Below are 17,594 nucleotides of genomic sequence, written 5' to 3' on the forward strand. Positions count from 1 at the left end.
TATTTTACATTGCAAAAATAACCATGGAATTACTCTGTCACTCCCCCCGGGAACGCCGCCGCCGCTGCTGCTCATTAATGACACCCCCCCCGCCCCCCACCCCCCCGGTAGCTAATTGCACGTTAATGAGCCGGGGGCTACACGGTAACCCCGGCGAGCCCCGTGCAACCAGAGGCTGGGCCAGCACTGTTGAAGCACAGAGTAATGGAGAGAATTGTTTTATGCCCTGTAAATCGAAGTGTAACCAAAGGATCTGTAAACACGCTTGTCACACAATCACAAGTGAATATTAGTAGAATAACGATTTCTTACATTAGTCATGCATACTAACATTACATGCCTGCCCACCTAGCAGGCTCTCTTTTATTCTTTAAATATAATTTAAAAGAGCAGACACGGTTCTGCATCAAACACCTAACATCGATTCTTTATTAATAATAAAAATGGCTAAACATTCACCAAAAACGTCTGCATTTGTGTATAATTTTTAAAAACTCAGTAAGAAGCGGTAGACAATTTTGATGGTTCTTGACTTTTAAATTTCTACACTATATTTATGCATTTAATTTTCATGGGTCTAAAGACAAGTGTCATTTGTCACTTTCATGCTTTTTTCTTCTTTAATTCTCAACTTTACATATACTATTTCTTAAATTATATGTACACCAAATACCTGGTGCTGGGCTAAGATGTTTAAGCAACATGCTTTCTTTTCTCTGCAGATTCTAAAATAGCATTGCCAGTGCACAACATCCATAATTCAAAATGTATGCAGAGCACTGAAATGTATAAAAAGCAGAATATAAGAAAATAAAATTTATTAAAATTATTTATATTAAAAAATGAAGTATATGAAGATCTCTCAGTAATAAAAGTACAAAAAGCTACTCTTTGCAATATGAAAAATTGAGGTATTGCATAAAGAGATATCCCGTCAGTGAAAAGTGTGCCTAAAAATGCTCACTGTTGGAAAAACAAGATATACAAAAGTAGTGCATAACAAATATACATTATGTGCATGACAAAATAAGTTAGCTACAAAAACACTGTACCGAAATTCAGCAGGTCATGTACAAAGGGAAAAAATTATTATTCAAAGCTAGTTCTCAAACAGTGTTATTTTCTTGTAATGGAAACCCACCTCACCTGTTTGCTGGGTAGGATCGGCACAATAGCACACCCCAAGCCACCTACAAGCATTAAAAAAATGAAAGGAACATTCCAACTAGAATTATGTACTTCAGAGAAAAAAAAGTCCCTGACAATCTACACAAGAGCACTCTGCATTTGCATTACTGTTGTCAATATTTTCAGGGATTTCAGTAAAAGCAGCTCCCTTGCTATACTTGACTAATAGACAGCAAATGTCTCCATTTTGACCTTTGGAACTTGGTAAGGTATCAGTTCATTAAAGCCTGTATTGAACAGAAAAACTGCTTCTCATAAAGATAAGGGGGGCCGGGGGAAAGGGATGAGGGGGGCTTTGAAGGGAACAGATGTTTTCCAAGCAGTGCCAGGGCAAATCTTTGGTTTGGGAGACTCTCGGGTGGTCCCAGGCCCCTGGGGCCGGGCAGAGATTGCCACAGAATCACTTTGTTTGCACACTGCTACATCCTTGGTGGAGAAAAGTTGGCCAGGGCATTTAGTTCAAAAGCACTAAAAAATAAATTTTCAGAACAACTCCTTCATTCATCTGTTTCAAACTAAACCCTCTGCACCCACTCGTCAGCGTTCGGTTCGCGTGTCCCAGGCTGATGCTTCTCAAGGTAGGACTGAGTTCCGATAAAGCCGCCGTTAATTAGCGCTGTTGGCACTTCCACCTGCTTGTCTTTATCTCCCCACAATTAGTTCTGAAGAGCTGGGATCTGAGCTGGGGTTCTTTCTACAGGAAGAGTAAGGAAGGCATCGGCACACCTGCACCATTGCGCGCACAGAATTCGGCCAACGGTGCCAGGCGGGATTTGGAAACTCCGTGGGTTCGTGCCTTCTGTTACAGCTAAATTTGAGGGCACTGAAAACTGACTTTTACAGCCAAGATGGGAAACCAATAAGCAGCCAATTTGAGTTTGTGTGCCACAACGGAATATCAAAACTCCAGTAAAAATCAGTGATATCCTTGAGGTATCTTTAGGTTTTCTACTTTTTCACGTCAAAATGGAGAGCAAAGGCTGGCCCCTGATGCATGTTAGTATATTAGGATATAGAGTTATATATAGCCATCAAAAATAAAATCTATATATTTATCCTTCAGGAGAGGAAATGCCAGTTCACTAGTTGTCATTACTCTAGCTTTGGTAGGATATCTAGGGCTGTAACCAGACAATTGAGTTCTCTTAAAGAAAAACAAAAAAAAGTGCACTCCCCCCTCAGTAGTAACTTTACTCAACTTTTACATTCAGGAATTCTTAAAATGTAATCATTTTGATGAAAATATAGTAAGCTCTGCCTATCTCGTTAGTAATTTGGATGTGGGTGGTAGCCAGAGGCACGGTCAGATACACACCGAGCTAAAATTTCAGCCTCAAAACCCTTAAAAGAGTTAAAAAAAAAAACAAACAACAAAAACCAAAAACAACAAACAAAAAAAGATCGTTATTATAGTGCTGCTTCAACTTTGCTCATGCATTTCTGTTGCTTTAAACATGCTCTTTCCTGTTGGTAGGTAAATGCTAACTTCATCTGTTGCTGGAAAAATCCAAACAAAAAAAAAAAAGATTTTAAAAAAAGAGAGGCAAAAACAGGCTTCCCTGGGGGAAAAGTGTCAGAACAGACTGATAGTGTTATTGTTACACGGTTATTTAATAAAAGTATTATTATGTTCTTTATTAACAATAATTTAATTAAAAAACCAAAATACTCTATTGTTTCAATTCTCTTAATATTTTTTTCTCTCCTCTAAGAAAACGTTGCAGGAAATTAAGTGTTCTCTCGGTAGTAAAGACAAGAGAATGCAACTCGCTTGCAACATGTTATCGATACGAAAAGGAGTTCCCAATACAGTTTTCAATGACAAGATTCTATAAAATACCCATTTATAGGTCATTCTTTCCTTTTAGACTATTGTTAAATTACAGACTACTACAAAAGGACATGCTGTGAGTGAGGGGCGGGGCGGGGAGGGCAGTCGGGAGAACAGAAGAGTGCACTTCAATCGGAGGCCTTGCGAATGAGCGATCCTTTAGTTCCAGCGGAATGAAATATGTCTGGGGCGGTCCCCTCCCTCCTTCACCAGGGGCTTGTGGAATTCCCTGCCGGCCCGGGAATGGATAGCAGCCCAGCAATATTCACAGTAATACTGCAGACACGTCACGTTAGCACAGAAGAACGGGGCGAACTTGCCGCCGCAGCGGGCGCCCTGACACTCGTCACACAGCTGATCGTCCAGGACATATGGCTTAACTTCCACCTGCGGCCACAGAACAAGACAAGTTGGTCATTCTCCAGTGCAAATTCTTACTTCTACACCAGTATTCTAGCAGGGCAGCCAGCAGTTATGCAGTAGGGAATGCTACACGCGGGATTTCCCCCCTCATTTCCAACACCCAAAATTCCAGGCACTTCAACACTTCCGCCCCTTCCTTGATCCTTAAGAAAAACCCCCAGAGATCAGTGCTGACCATCAGTTTCACACCTGCTGTCACTGATTTACAGAAAGGCTCAAACCACCTATTGATTGACACCAAAATCTTGGGTAATTATGGGAGGTATTTTTGATGCCCAATTAAGCTCCGTCCCTTTCAGGCAGGAATGGAAGCTGTTCATACAACACTGTAACTGCTGATTAAATATGCACATGGCCTGCAAATTTCACTGTCTGAATTTCCAACGTTAAGACAATTCATTTATTCCCTAAATAAACACTTCATTTCTGTATTTTTTTTCCCATGGCTTAGTCCTCTCAGCAAAAGGAAATCCACCTGATCCTGTTGGGATCAAATGAGAGGCTTAACACGGGACTGATGCCCTCCTACGCTGCTGGCATTAAGGGCCAGGTGATGGGCAGGAATTCAGAATAGCAGAAATAAATATAGGTGCAAGTTCCTGCTCTAGAAGGGTTTGTGAACCTTCTCCGAAGCTCATTTAACGTGATGTTTTCACCAACATTTTTCAAACACCCAGGCTGTGACTGGTATCTCTGCTGTTATCTCTGCATCGGGCCTGGGACTGCTCCTCTCTGCACCTCACAGGGCTCGGACACACCTCAGGCAAATGGGGACATTCACGAGGTGCTGGAGTTTTTAAACCCACCCAATTTTATCACAGCCCAGATGGCCCTGCAGTAGTTTGATGTCATTTTTGCTTACAGGACACAGAAACTGCTCAGACACAGCACAGCAGCCTTTTTAATGACCTGTTTTTCTCCTCTTTCAGCGCTCGAGTTGCATTTCCCAAAACCCCGCCCTGCCAACTCAGTCAATTTGTAGAAGAGCAGAGGCAGGCAAATATTCCTAACACCATCTTCCCCATCCCTTCATCTGCTGTGCAGTGGGAGGTTGGGGGTTTTTTGAGGACTGCTGCCTTCTCCAAGTGCTAAAAGGACAGAGAGGCCTCCTTCGTGGGGTGATTCTGCTCCGTTCCCTCTGCCCAGCCACCTTCAGAGCCAAACTGCAGCTCAGGTGTCCTTGTCACATTTATTCTGAGTGTGACACGGCTCTAACTGCTCCCTGAGCTGGGCACGGAGGATTTCCCAGCCCCAGAGAAAGCCTCAGTTACAGCAGCTCCATCAGGCCCACTGAGGGTGGGAGCCTCAGCCACTGAACCCTTCCTATGCATTATCTCAGGGCACACCCTTTAGCAGCACCTCCTTGCCTAATTTTACAGGAAATCCCTTCTTATTCGTTATTTTTAACTAATTTTATTTTTATTTTTACAGAATAACACTATTGGAAAACTGTTAATAAACAGAACCTCAATAAAAACTAGTGTTGCTGTATTTTCACCTCCCTCATGCACCCGATCTCTCCTATAATGAATCCTCTTTGAGCATTATCTCCCCACACAAAAACTACACCAAAAAATGAGGAAATAAGGAGTGGGAGGGGAGAAGGAAGGGGAAACAGATTGCAAAATTTTTTTTTTCAGAATTTACAAGCACTTACTTAAATTTGTAGTCCCACCAGCTTCTATGGACCTATTCACCCAAGTGTCTGTTTATGCAAGCACAAGTTGCACAAGGGCAGCCCAAATTATTTGTTCCAAGCTGTACAGAACTTATTTCAGAGCCAAGATTAGAACAAAGACATTCCAATTCACAGGCCCACAGTCAGATTGTTGTTACAATTCTTCTGCTTTATAGCCAAAGCAGAAGTGAAATGATAATGGGCTAATCAGCCAAGTTTGGAGGTTTTCCACTGTATTAACTATAAAATTAAGATGAGCAGTGACAGTCACGTAGGAAAAATCCAGAGACAAAGGATGAATTACAAGAGGAGATGTGAGTTTCCCAAAACTGTGGTCTGAAGATCACTGTAACTGGCAGTTACATTTTAGAGAGATGAAGAGGGCAGAAAGCAAAGTGCTGATCCATTTGGCATATTCCTCCAATTTAAAATAATAAGGAAGACAATAATAAAGGAATGAAATAACCAAGCACAGGCTGTGCAGGGTGACTGTGAGGCTGCAGGGCACAGTAACAAGTTTAACAAGGATGCTCTTGAACACCCAGCACGCATTGGGGTGGTTCTGCCTGTTCTCCCAAAGGATGCAGAGCAGGAGTAAGAGCTGCCCCATCCTTGGCAGGCACCTCCCTCCCTGCATCTCACAAACCCTACAAATCCTTGCAGTGGGAGCATCTGAGGAGCTCAGTATTCTTGGAAAAGGCCAAGGCAGCTGCCACACTTCCCACTACACCCAGCAACTCGAGAAAGCCTTTTTCACAGTCACCTCCCACGTGCCAGCACCACCAGCAGCTCCCCACCACTCCAGTTTTACTCCGTGCTGCATCTCAGAGGCACTAAAGACGGGATTAACCCTGTGTACCACTGCCAAGGAGCCCTGTGAGGCAGAGAGGGCGTTTGCAGAGGAGCAGAGGGGCCCGTCCTTACCCGTTTATCAATCTCCCCGTGCTGCAGCTGCACGAAGCGGGCGCTGATAGCAGCAATGTAGCTCTGTTGGTTGGAGAAGGCCACCCGCCCGGCCCCCTTGGGGTACTTGAGCTCGGGGTCGGTGTCGATGCCGGCGTAGCAAACCCCTCCGTAGAGCCGGTCCATGATCATCGCCAGCTCCACTGCAGCACAAAGCAAAACCAAACACAGCTCTAGGCCGGCTCTTTGCTCTCCGAGCACCACCTCAGGACAGCTCATGTCCCCCACGCTCGAGATTCCCTCGCTGCCAGGCTGGCTTTCCCCCAGTGCTCCCCAAACCAGGCTGCACATCCGACACGCCCGGGGCTGCAGTGTGTACCTGCTCGTAAAGGCCGAGGAACACCACCAACAAAAATGGTTTTTCTTGGGTCAAGAGGCTGGGAACCATCCATAACAAAATCACTATCACTAAGGTTCCAAGGCCGGATCTGAACCTACGGACAAAAAGCCTGGTTTTTTTAACCATTCACAATTCAAGGTGTTTCAGTAATATAACTTACAACAGTGTGCTACAGAGAAGAAAACTTCTTAAACAGCTGTGCATTCTAAACTCTACTTGTTCAGCAATCATTTCTCCAAATGAAATGGTAAGGAGCTCTCTGAAGACAGACCTTTTGAGGATGCTAAATTTCATCACTTCCTTGTAACCCAAATTTCTGGGTAAAAACACCCTCACCCTGTGCTGACACATTTACGTAATCATGACTGAGCTGTGCTGTACAACGCCCCTGGTCACACAGATCTGCACTGCTCCTCTTGTCCCAGCCTTATCTCAGTGCAGCAGGCTCCAGAGTTGCCTGTTTAGTTACTGTGCTGCTTTGTATTTGCTTAAAGCTGGCCAAAATTTGAAGCACAGGACTAGAGCAGAATTCTTCCCAACTATGGACAGACTTGCATCAGCCCCCCAACCACTTGTATATTAATAATTTACAGTTCAATGCCATGGTATGTTTTTTTAGGATTTATCTGTTACATACAACATTCAGACAATTTGAATTCTACATGTTCATCATTAGCAAGCATAAAATACCTGTCTGGAAATACATCTTTTCCTAATAAAAATAGGCGTTGTAACTAGACTAAACAACTTTCTTATATGTCTAGTTCAAAAGTAGGAAGTTTTTCTTTTCTCTTCTTAATTTGACACCTTAAAGCAATTTTAACATTATTGTTCTGAAGGCAGAAGAAATGCATGTGAAGAGCCCAATTTGTGATTATCACCCAGGAATTGTGCAGGCCCTGACAATTCCACCTACCGGTTTGTCTTTGATAGTGGGGCTGGAAACACAGAGATAGAGCTTTCCATCTTCTTCAATGCATGCATCAATCAGTGCCTGCACAGAGCTTTCATCTTGGAACAGCAAAAATGCATATCCTGGCCAAGGGAAAACACAAACATCACTGCTGCTGTCTGTTTGTCTCTAGGATCAGAATTGAACTCAGAATTAGGTTTGACATCATGCTGCCACACAGGAAGGGAGAAGATTTAAGGTGCTCTCGGCACACATTTCCAACCCACAAGTGCTCTGGTTGTTCATCTAAGGGACAAATCCTTCCCAGCTGCTGTGGAAGGTATTTAGTGCCTTTAAAAAGCTATTACATGTACAACAACAGGGGGAAAGAGGGAAAATGGAATGAAGTAAAACCAGGAAGTTAAGGAAGAATTCTTTTAGTGAATAATAACTGCAAAGCCATATTCCAAACTTCACCAGTTTAGCACAATCCCAAGGATTAAATCCTTTTTTCCCCCTAAACATTCTGTCTCTGTCAGACCAATCTTGCGTTTTAACACAATAAATTATTCTGAAATGCTGATCTTATTGGTTTGCAGGTATTTACCTTTAGGAGGAAAATAAGATTTGCTCTCTGCCTTGTGTGGCCAGTCTACAATCAAAGGTCCAAAGCGCCGAAAACTTGCAGTGATCTCATCTGGAACAAGAGAGAGGGGAAAAGGCACGGACTTAAAATAAATTGAGCTTCAGGAATTTGAAAGACACTGATTTCAGGTAGTTTCATCCTATAAACAAACATTCTGTGACCCTCCAGGTTCAGCAGCTGACAGCAGTGCTCAGCAGCTGATGGGGAACCTTTGTGAGGCAGAACACTCTTATAAAACAACACAGGTCAGAGCTCAAACTTTTCTTTCTGCTGATAATTATAAATAAAAGCTCACAACCCACTAATTCGCAGGAACTGAGCCACTGCATCTATATAGTTCTCATAATCCAGCTTCAACTACTCTCATGGGTGACATGAAATTCAGGTTGCCATGTCACAGCATTACAAGCTCTGACAGAAAAAAGTGGGGATTAAAACAATTCTGTGATTAAGAAAAAAACTTTTCAGGTTTATTGTTGCATTTCTTCTAACCACTATCCCAGCAGGCTCATGCACACAGAGCTCTGGTGAAATGAAGCTTCACAACACCTGTACCCAACTTCTTAATTATGTTTTAATTACAACTGCAGAATTCTGCCACCTGTATTTGTGTGATGGACCACCACAAACCCCTGGTGCCTCAGGATGCCCTGCACAGATTCATTCCTCTCTGGGTTCTCATCAAGCACAGGTCAGAAGCTACCGCAGGACAAAAATCATTGCTGGAAACAACCTCAACTACACAGGAGCAACCAGACTTAGGACTTGATACCCCACACAGACCTTACAAAACTACGAGCAGCTTGTCCTGCTACTGACTTCTGGGGCCTGGAAAATGATTGCAATGGATTTATGAGTTTCCATGAGTTTAATTTTGCACTTTTGTGCTTTTTATCCTGCTGAAGTCAGTTCGATGCGTGGCAACGTCATTTTGTTCTTACATCATCACAGCCTGAACTCACTTGAATTACCTGACACGTGAAAATTTCCGTATCAAAGCTCGGAAAACACCCATCATCCCTGAGCTGGCAGACAAAAAGGTTTCCCCAGGCCCTGCAGCTGCCCTGGGTGAGGTTTTTGTACCTTCGTCGATGTCCGGAGGCAGCCCCCCGACGAAGACTTTGCGGGAATAGCGTTCCACGCGCTCCCCGTTCTGGTGGGAGAAGCAGTGGGGAGACCCCAAGCCGCTGTGCAGGCTCTGATCCCCGCGCCCGTCGTCCAGGAACCCATCCTCCATCGGGAACAGCGAGGACTGACCTGAAGAGGGGGTTGGAAAAAAAAAAAAAAAAGAAAAAACAGGGGGAAAAAAACCATACTAACAGAACAAAGCGCACACTGTTGGAATAATTGGGGAAAATGCAGCAGTTGCTGCATCAGCAGAACGGGGAGTGATTTGCCCTGTGAATGAGCAGTTATGTTCTCGATTTCATTGCACCCTTTGAGTTTTCTCTATCGTCCAGCAGCTCCAATGCCTCATTTCAGAGGAAAGGTTCCTCCTCGTAACAAATCAGGATTTCTAACGGGTGCTGGAGCTGACTGCTTCCCATAATATTTTGTGGTTCTTTTAAAAAGTATCCAAAAGGGAAGGGAACAGCCAATTTGGTTTCTGGGCCTTTTACAATATCATATATTCCATTTTCCAGTGAACAGCTTCTTCCAGGGAATAGATACAATTTCAAGGTGAAAAATGGGAAAACAAGAATTCTACCAGTTAAATATATTACACATTTAAGTTACCTGATATCAAAGCATATCATAAACCACCCACTAATAAATAACAAAAAATAACCTGAGGAAAAGAGGAAAACCCACCGTCATTTACTGCAAAGACTGAAAATTTTGCCCCCCCCCCCACTTCAGTGTTACAACAGAGTTTTGTTAATGGCCTCACTCTAAGAGAAAATGTTGTAAAATGAGAAATGTTCCCCTCACAGTCCAGCATCTTTCTATGATAATCCTTGATCATAGAGTTCCTTAATAATATTTCTTTTAAATAAGGTTCTTTGTTATAAATGCCACTGTATAATATCATTAAGTAGAGCACAGGAGCTGTTCACTGCCATGAGTTCCCTCTCTACTTCCAATATTCAATAGCTACACAACAAACTGAGACTTCTACTCATTTAAGGAGCATTTTAGGAATAAATATGTATAGGGAGAGTAAGTAATGAGACATGCTAGAAGTTTTAGGATACATTTCCTTTTGTCTATGATGTGATACACTGTGTCTGCTTTTTCAGGATTCACCCCAATCTACCACAAAAATGTCCTGGTGAGGTTAATTTATCCTGGTTTTGCTTCCTCCCCTTGAAAGAAACTGATTTTAAAAAAGAAAACATCTTGAAAATGGAAAATCTGACCAAGATATAGACATTTTCTGTGAAAAAAAATCGAACAGCTAAGAAGCTGAAAGGAAAAAAAAAAAAAAAGTAATAAAATCCACAGCCCATAGAATTTATATGAATAAAAACTGGAAGGCTTGGTCAGATTGCCTTACTTGAAAATCCAAGAATCTTCTACACACCTTTAATAAAAATAACAGTCAAGTATGATCAGACCTCCTCTCATTCCCACTATGATAAAAGTATTGTAATATTGACTTCAACCTTGTTTTTCCCTAAGGAACTGGTGCACGTGTGATTTGTTTGGTTTGTTAAGACCCCAATCCTGCAGGTATTGTTGGGAGGGAGCAATTCCCAAACCAAACCCCCTTTCCAGGCTCCTCAGCTGCTCTTGGAGAACTCCACACACACATGGAACCCAGCAGGGCAGACACTCACTGTATTTATGCTCCATCAGCACCCAAAATTCCCCAGATAAACTCCTCCAGCATTGGCATTCATAACACACACACACACAAACACAGCAACACAGCCCCCCAGGGTCACAAACCATCCAGGCGATGTCCACTGTGATCATCTCAGCCTCAGGTACTCCCTAATCCAGTTCAAATGCTGATTTATGGCATGCAGACTAGGTAAACCTATGGGAAAGTGCTCCCTTATAAGCTTAAAAGTCTGGACTTTGCCCTCTAGTAAAAAACTTCATGTTATTTCTCCCATGAGACATTGTCAACATTAGAAAATTAAAGAGGAATATTGTTACCTCGCCTTCTCCCATATGTCCTTGCTGCATGTTAAATGAGAAAGAAAACAGCCTTTCAATCATGGTTATAAGGACCAGAAGACCTCGTTTTATTGCCTTTATACTGACTCAGTGATTCTCAAGCCTTTGCAGATCCAGGTCATTTCAGAGAAGTGTTCACGAGCTGCCCCTCCCCACCCGCCCTGGCCTCCTCAGCCCAGTTCTGTTACTTACTGATAACCCACGGTGACAGGAGGCATTTGGATAATCCAAGAGACTTTGGGAAGCAATTGTAGCCCCGAATTTGCACCTTTGTTTATTTATTTGAGCTATTCCTGGGGGTGTGCCTGTAAGCAAATGGATCTTTCCTCATGCACCAGGCTCTGTCTGCCTTGCCAAGCTCCAGAATATTCCAACACTGCTCTCCAACCCAGCTGGAGGAGAAGCCCTGACACAAGGAAAGTCAAAGATCAGTGTGACAGTTTCTGTTTTGAAATCAGGTTGCTTTTGCACAACCCACAAAATCCTTGGTTCAGTTCTGACTGGCAAATAACCTGCTGAAAAAACTGAAAAGTCCAGGAGAAAACTGGGCCACTAAAGTTGCCTTCTAGACTCAGCAACGTGTCCGACAGGATGGATTCTCTCACACTCACCCAGGACACTGTGCTGGAATAATTCAAGTTACCCACTCATTCCTGATTTTCATGTTTCAGACCAAATCAGTTCTACCCCTAAAAACAACAGCATTTTCTGGGCTGGCTTGCAAGAACCCATTGTCAGAGCACGGCCAAACTTTCTAATCAAACTTGCACATTCTTTCTCTTTTAATCTCATTAAAATCTCTTTCTGAAAGCAGGCCAACTGCTTTCAAAACTTGGATTCTTCCTGGCAAGTGCTGTGAGAAACTCTGAGCACATCATGTGTTTGATTTTGCTTCCCCATTCAAAATTGAGGCCGGCAATTAGTTGAAGCATTTAAATATTTGTAAACCACAACAATACAGGAGTCATTTCCTCTTTCCAAATAAAAACTGTATCAATCCAATTCACTTCATGATTATTTAACATCCATAAGATCATTTCGCTCCTCTGCTAGAGACTCACAATTAACAGCAAGAACACAAAATAACAAAACTCTGCTCTTCAGACTGCAGCATATTCTTGAGGCAAAGGTTTTATGGGAGAATCTTAAGGGCTGAGGGCTTTTACAATTATAGTTTCTCCATGGTCATTTGGAATTTAGAAGTGCAGGAGGCTGATACAGTCCTCAAAGGAGGCATGGAAGGAAATCACAAAGCATCAGCAGTCTTGCTGTGTCCCTGACTGAGCCCAGCAGCCTTTGCACGTTTTTGGGAGCACATCAAGCACTCCCAAAGCCAGCTCTGCCTCTAAAGCCATAAAAATCCTGCTTGTGGTTTCTGAATTACTGACAAAACCACACAGCCTCCTTCTCTCTGAACACTCACTGCTGGCAACAACACACACGCACGATTCCACCGTGGATGTGAGACCACAGGTCAGGCCAGGGGACTCCTCACAGCTTCCCCACCTGAGGCACTCAACACAAGAGGCCTTTTCTCCTTTACGAGCACAAAAAACACCCCAAAAAAGGATCACCCACCAGCTGGGAATTATTCCCAGTGCCAAACACTAGGTTTGGAGAACCGAACGCTACAATTTTTTTCCCCTCTTCCTCTTCTTAATTTGCCTCCTGTTTTCAGCTTTTGCTTCACATCTAAGCCGCAAAATACCAACATCTGACATTTCAAAACATTTCTCGGGAGCCACAGTTTATAAACCAGCCCGGCACAGCACAGATACAAACTTTCTCTGCTCCCTGAATGCAGAGTTCATCACACGCCATTAATTTCACACAATGTGAAACCCTGTGAAATACAAACAGCATTGAGGCAAGGAATGCTCTCTTGGCAGGCCAGGAAGGCAGCTGAGTCCCCCCTTTCTGGTTTTCAGAATTTCAGATTAAGAGAAGGGCTTTGCTACAGGAGCACCCGGCTAAGCTGCTGCACAAATCAAGCCTTAAACTGCCACCAACCACAGGGAAAAAAGTTTAATTTGGAGATCACAGCACTTGCCCATCCTTTGCTGAGAAATGAGACAACTGCAGCCTTGGTTTGGATTCCTCCAAGCTGTTCTTCCCTTCCCCGTTTCTTCAGTGGTTCAGATAATTGCATGAAGGGCCTAAGAATTATTTATCTCGTGAGATACCTGAGCAAGAATCTTGCTACAAAACCTCAAAAACACAGTGTTCATGCAACTGGTTCAAGTGCTCATTAATAACCAATGCAGAGATGTTCTTCCAATTAAATCAGCCTGAAATTTAAAATGCTATTAGCAGCTGCTTCAATTATTTTGTCCCCTCAGCCCTCCTGTTATTTCTCTGTCTGAAATAAAGCCAAAGAGAAAGTAAATGATCTTTTTGAAAAATCTGCTGCTTTTACTTTCATTTTAAACAACATCAGGAATAAGCAAGCCACTCATTTTTTTTTGTCTTCTCCTCATTTGAGACACTTAATGGGCTCCTAGCCCCTTTCATTTTTCCTTTCCATTTCAGAATTCACATATTTTGTGTCTTCACCTCCAATAAAATGTGCTGAACTCTCTTCCCTCTATAGGAGGCACCTCAAAGCCTGTCAGGGTATAACCCACAAACACATTCTGCTGAGAAACCCTGGAAAATGCTGCAGGGATCCTAAACCACTCAAACCCCAAACCTGCTCCAAGTTAATGCTGCACAAAGTGTGCCCAGGTTGAGCACGTGGTTCTTGCTGGTTCCAGGTGTATTTTTGTATTTATACCATCAGCAGCTGTTTCTTAAATATTACATAAATGGTGAAGTGTCAGAGGCCAGATTTTCTTTTGGTTTTTTTTTTTTTTTTAAGAGGTATATTAAGGTTTTTTCCATTGTCACTAAGATTGGTGAGCAGTTGTTTATGTTGAAAAGTAAATATGAGCAATATCAGAGAGTTTCAGGCTTTCACTGAAACTGGGAAAGTGATTTGGGGCCAGGCTGTCTTTTGTTTCCCTTAGGACTTGTACAGAAACAGAAGTACCAAAGTTCCACAGGATTATTTCTAAAAGTGAGCTGGATATCCTGGAATCTACCAGAGAAAACACTTTGACTTGCCTGAATTTTCCTTTTAAATGATAAAAAAATAACTGAGGCACAATCTGCTTTAGCCATTACACCAGCAGAGATTTATTCCTACCTTTTTTCACCCTCAACTGTAGTTTGCAATCACATCAAGACTGACAACGCTGTGCACGAGGCCATTAAAAACATGAACTCGAATATTTTACTCCCTTTTCCCCCCATTAATCCCTGAGGGCAGGCGGGGCTGGTTCTAACCCCAGAGTGAGATTTTATCATCACTTCGTATTTCACAAGGCTTTTCACATGTCAGGCACGGATCACATGTTTCTGCCACAGGTAAGAGGACATTTCACAAGAGGTTCTGTAAGGTCACCTCAAGCTCTGTTTCACCAGGGAACAAATTCAACATCTCCTTAACCAAACCAAGGGAAGAAAAGTGAAAATTCTAAAGAACATCTCAATATAATGTACATTTGGTTAAATGATCTCTGTTACATTTAGAGACCCAAGGACGGATTTTGCAGAGAGCTCTATATATTTCATTAAATTAGAACACAGAAATTCTTATCTACCTGCATGTATTACACACGTAAGTATTTCTTTCCATTTAATAGAGCCTTACAATTTAATTTTTAGATGACATTTTCAGCATGAAAGCAGATAATGGCAGGAAAAGTTGTGTGTGTCTTCAACTGGAGTGATGGGACAAGGGGAGAATGGATTCAAACTGACAGAAAGAAGGTTTAGATTAGATTTTGGGAAGAAATTCTTCCCTGTGAGGGTGGGGAGGCCCTGGCACAAAGGAGCTGTGGCTGCCCCTGGATCTCTGGAATTGTCCAAGTCCAGGCTGGACAGGGCTTGGAGCACCCTGGGACAGTGGAAAGTGTCCCTGCACAGGGCAGGGGGATGAAACTGAATTATCTTTAAATCTTTTTCCAACCCAACCACTCTGTGACTCTGTGGTTCTAAGGCAGGAAAAAAAAAAGAGTGCTCTTTTTAATGCACTCCTTGATTTCAGCTCTAAAACACAAAAGGATCAGTCAGCAGTTCCATGAGTGGTGGCATGAGACATTTGCATGTGTGCACAAACGCTGCCCAGTTCAGGCACTTCATCCCATTCCAGGCAAATTATTCCAAGCGCATGATGTGGAATTATTCCATGCTGAGTGTGGAACAACAGCCCATACATGGCAGAGTGGCACCAGCCCAGGACACCTGATCCAGGAGAAATTCTGTCAAGGCAGACTAAACTGAACCAAGTGGTAACAAATCTGCACTGACCGTGAATGTATTCCATGGCAGAACTTTGCATTTTACAGTCCCAACCATCTCTGACACTGATCCCTGTCCTAAAAATCGTTTTCCAAACCAAGCCACTGAAAGGGAATGCGAGAGATTCCCTGTTTGGTGGATTTCAAACGCTCCCAAACTTCAAAGAGTGAAAACTATTCCAATAATATTTTATTCATCGTAAAACAGCCTTACAAAAATTAAGCAGCTCTAAGTGTACATCTGAAGAATGTTATATTTGACACACTTTCAGCAATGTCAAAGTCAGCATGAAACCAGCAAAGAAGCCTAAATTTCTCTGCACAGTAAAACCAAGGATTAGCACCTTTGGAATTACTGATTCTGCAAAATTAAACAGCAGAGTTGCCCAAACTTGTATTTTTCCTTCTAATTTACTTTCAAAGAAATACAATGTAAAAACAGATTTAAGAAAAACAAGTCGTTAAGAAATACAGCTCTACCTTATGTCCAAAATGTCCAAACAAATGCTGAAAAACAGGAGTATTATTGTTGGTGCAAATATTATGCTTTATTTCAAGTGAAGCCAGATGCCTGAAGACAAGTATTTACCATTCCTTCTGTCAAGAACAGGAACAAAATGAAGTTTCTGTTATTCCACAGCACTCAAGTACAGGTCTGACTAGAATCTTTAATTTTCAATTCCAGGTCACTGTCACAGAACAACTGACAGACAAAAACCAAACGGGTTTTTTTTCCATCAAAAAACCCTGTGGAGAATCCTCCTGCAAAATCCTTTGGTAAGTAACACTGTTTTACCTGTGATTATCTCGGATTAATTGGGTTCACATGGTAGAAAGGTAGAACCTGAGTGAGTGGCAGGAAGCAGATTCTCAGCACAAAAACTGCGAACAGGGAGTGGTGACAACTTTAGACATCAAATAACCAGGGCTGGAGGAGAGGCTGAGAACACTGAGAGGGAGATTTACTGTTTCCAGGGCTTGTGCAATGAGCTGCAGGTTTTTAGTGCTTTAATCTGCCTGAAGAAAATCTGCCTCACTGCAGAGATGGGGCACTCACAGCCAGCAAAGAATTATCCTTGGGAAGAAGCCCCCCACACTCTTCTCCCCCTCCGGGGACTTTCCAAACCCACCTGGATGTGTCCCTGCGTCACCTGCTCCAGGGGACCCTGCCTTGGCACTGGTTGGACTGGGTGATGTCCAGGGGTCCCTTCCAAGCCCAGCCCTTCTGGGATTCCCTGATTCCCAGGCAGGCAGGGACAGGAAGGAACATCCTGCTTCCACCTCTGCCACTCCAGCCCAGCTTCAAAGCCACCTCTGTCAGGAGCTCCAGGTAACTCCTGGATTTTGGGCAACTGAGCCAGAAAGGCCTGGACATGTTTCCAGAAATGACTGAATCCCACAATCATTTAGGTTGGAAAAACCCTCAACGGCCATTGAATCCAAGCTGTGACTGATGCCAATTTTGTCACCCAGCCCAGAGCACTGAGTGCCACGTCCAGGCCTTCCCTGGACACCTCCAGGGATGGGCACTCCACAGTTCAAGCCTCAGTGTGAAGGGGAAATGGGATAAAAAAGGTGAATTCTGGAAACCTTGAGTTCAGTTTGTGGGAGGCCTTTCAAACCCAGCAGCAGTGTCAAGGCTTTGCTGCTGATGCTCTGTCAGACCAACTGGACTGAAGGAACCTCCAGACAGGATTTTCCTTCATTTCCACAACCACTTAACTCCTCCTGAAATGTGACAAACCCAGTTCAGTCTCCTTCATCTCAAAAACACAGGAGCTTCAAAGGTAACTTTGAAGTTTCTTTGCTACCAAACAGCAGAACACAGAGAAATCTTCTCCTAAACCAACCTGCTACAAATGCAAGACACAGCTACAGCTTTGTCTACCAGGGATCAATATTTGTTCCTCAATTCCAATTATATTCCAGTGGGATACTGCAAATCAATTTAAGTGGGAGCTTTAAATATTGTATGTATTTGATTACAACTCTTCTCCAGGATCCCCCACAGGGTGTGAGATAAGAAACCAAAAAGCAGAGGAGCAAATCATGGAGCACAACCATCAGCTGGAGGCTGGATGTTAGTGGGAATTATCCTGTATTTCAGGAAAGCAGGCACCCTGCTGCTCGTGGCGCTGAGCTTTATTTTATATTCATGTATGACTGC

General features: G+C 43.0%; 1 protein-coding gene across 2 annotated transcripts in view; it reads right to left on the reverse strand.

Moving 5' to 3' along the window:
• Positions 1-801: 801 nt before the first annotated feature.
• Positions 802-17,594, reverse strand: part of CPEB4 (cytoplasmic polyadenylation element binding protein 4) — a 35,560-nt gene continuing 18,767 nt past the window's right edge. Inside the window, exons 3-9 of one of the 2 annotated variants that reach the window (XM_066196974.1) lie at positions 11,067-11,090; positions 9,045-9,218; positions 7,923-8,012; positions 7,340-7,458; positions 6,403-6,517; positions 6,045-6,226; positions 802-3,406 (exon numbers count right to left, since the gene is read on the reverse strand). In XM_066196974.1, the coding sequence (XP_066053071.1) occupies positions 3,179-3,406; positions 6,045-6,226; positions 6,403-6,517; positions 7,340-7,458; positions 7,923-8,012; positions 9,045-9,218; positions 11,067-11,090 (932 nt within the window). In that variant the 3' untranslated portion in view covers positions 802-3,178. The remainder of the gene's footprint in view (positions 3,407-6,044; positions 6,227-6,402; positions 6,518-7,339; positions 7,459-7,922; positions 8,013-9,044; positions 9,219-11,066; positions 11,091-17,594) is intronic. The other variant, XM_066196975.1, reaches the window with a different exon arrangement.

Source organism: Chamaea fasciata, unplaced genomic scaffold, assembly GCF_029207755.1.
Source record: "Chamaea fasciata isolate MVZ Bird 193981 ecotype frontalis unplaced genomic scaffold, bChaFas1.0.hap1 SCAF_15, whole genome shotgun sequence".
NCBI lineage: Eukaryota > Metazoa > Chordata > Aves > Passeriformes > Sylviidae > Chamaea > Chamaea fasciata.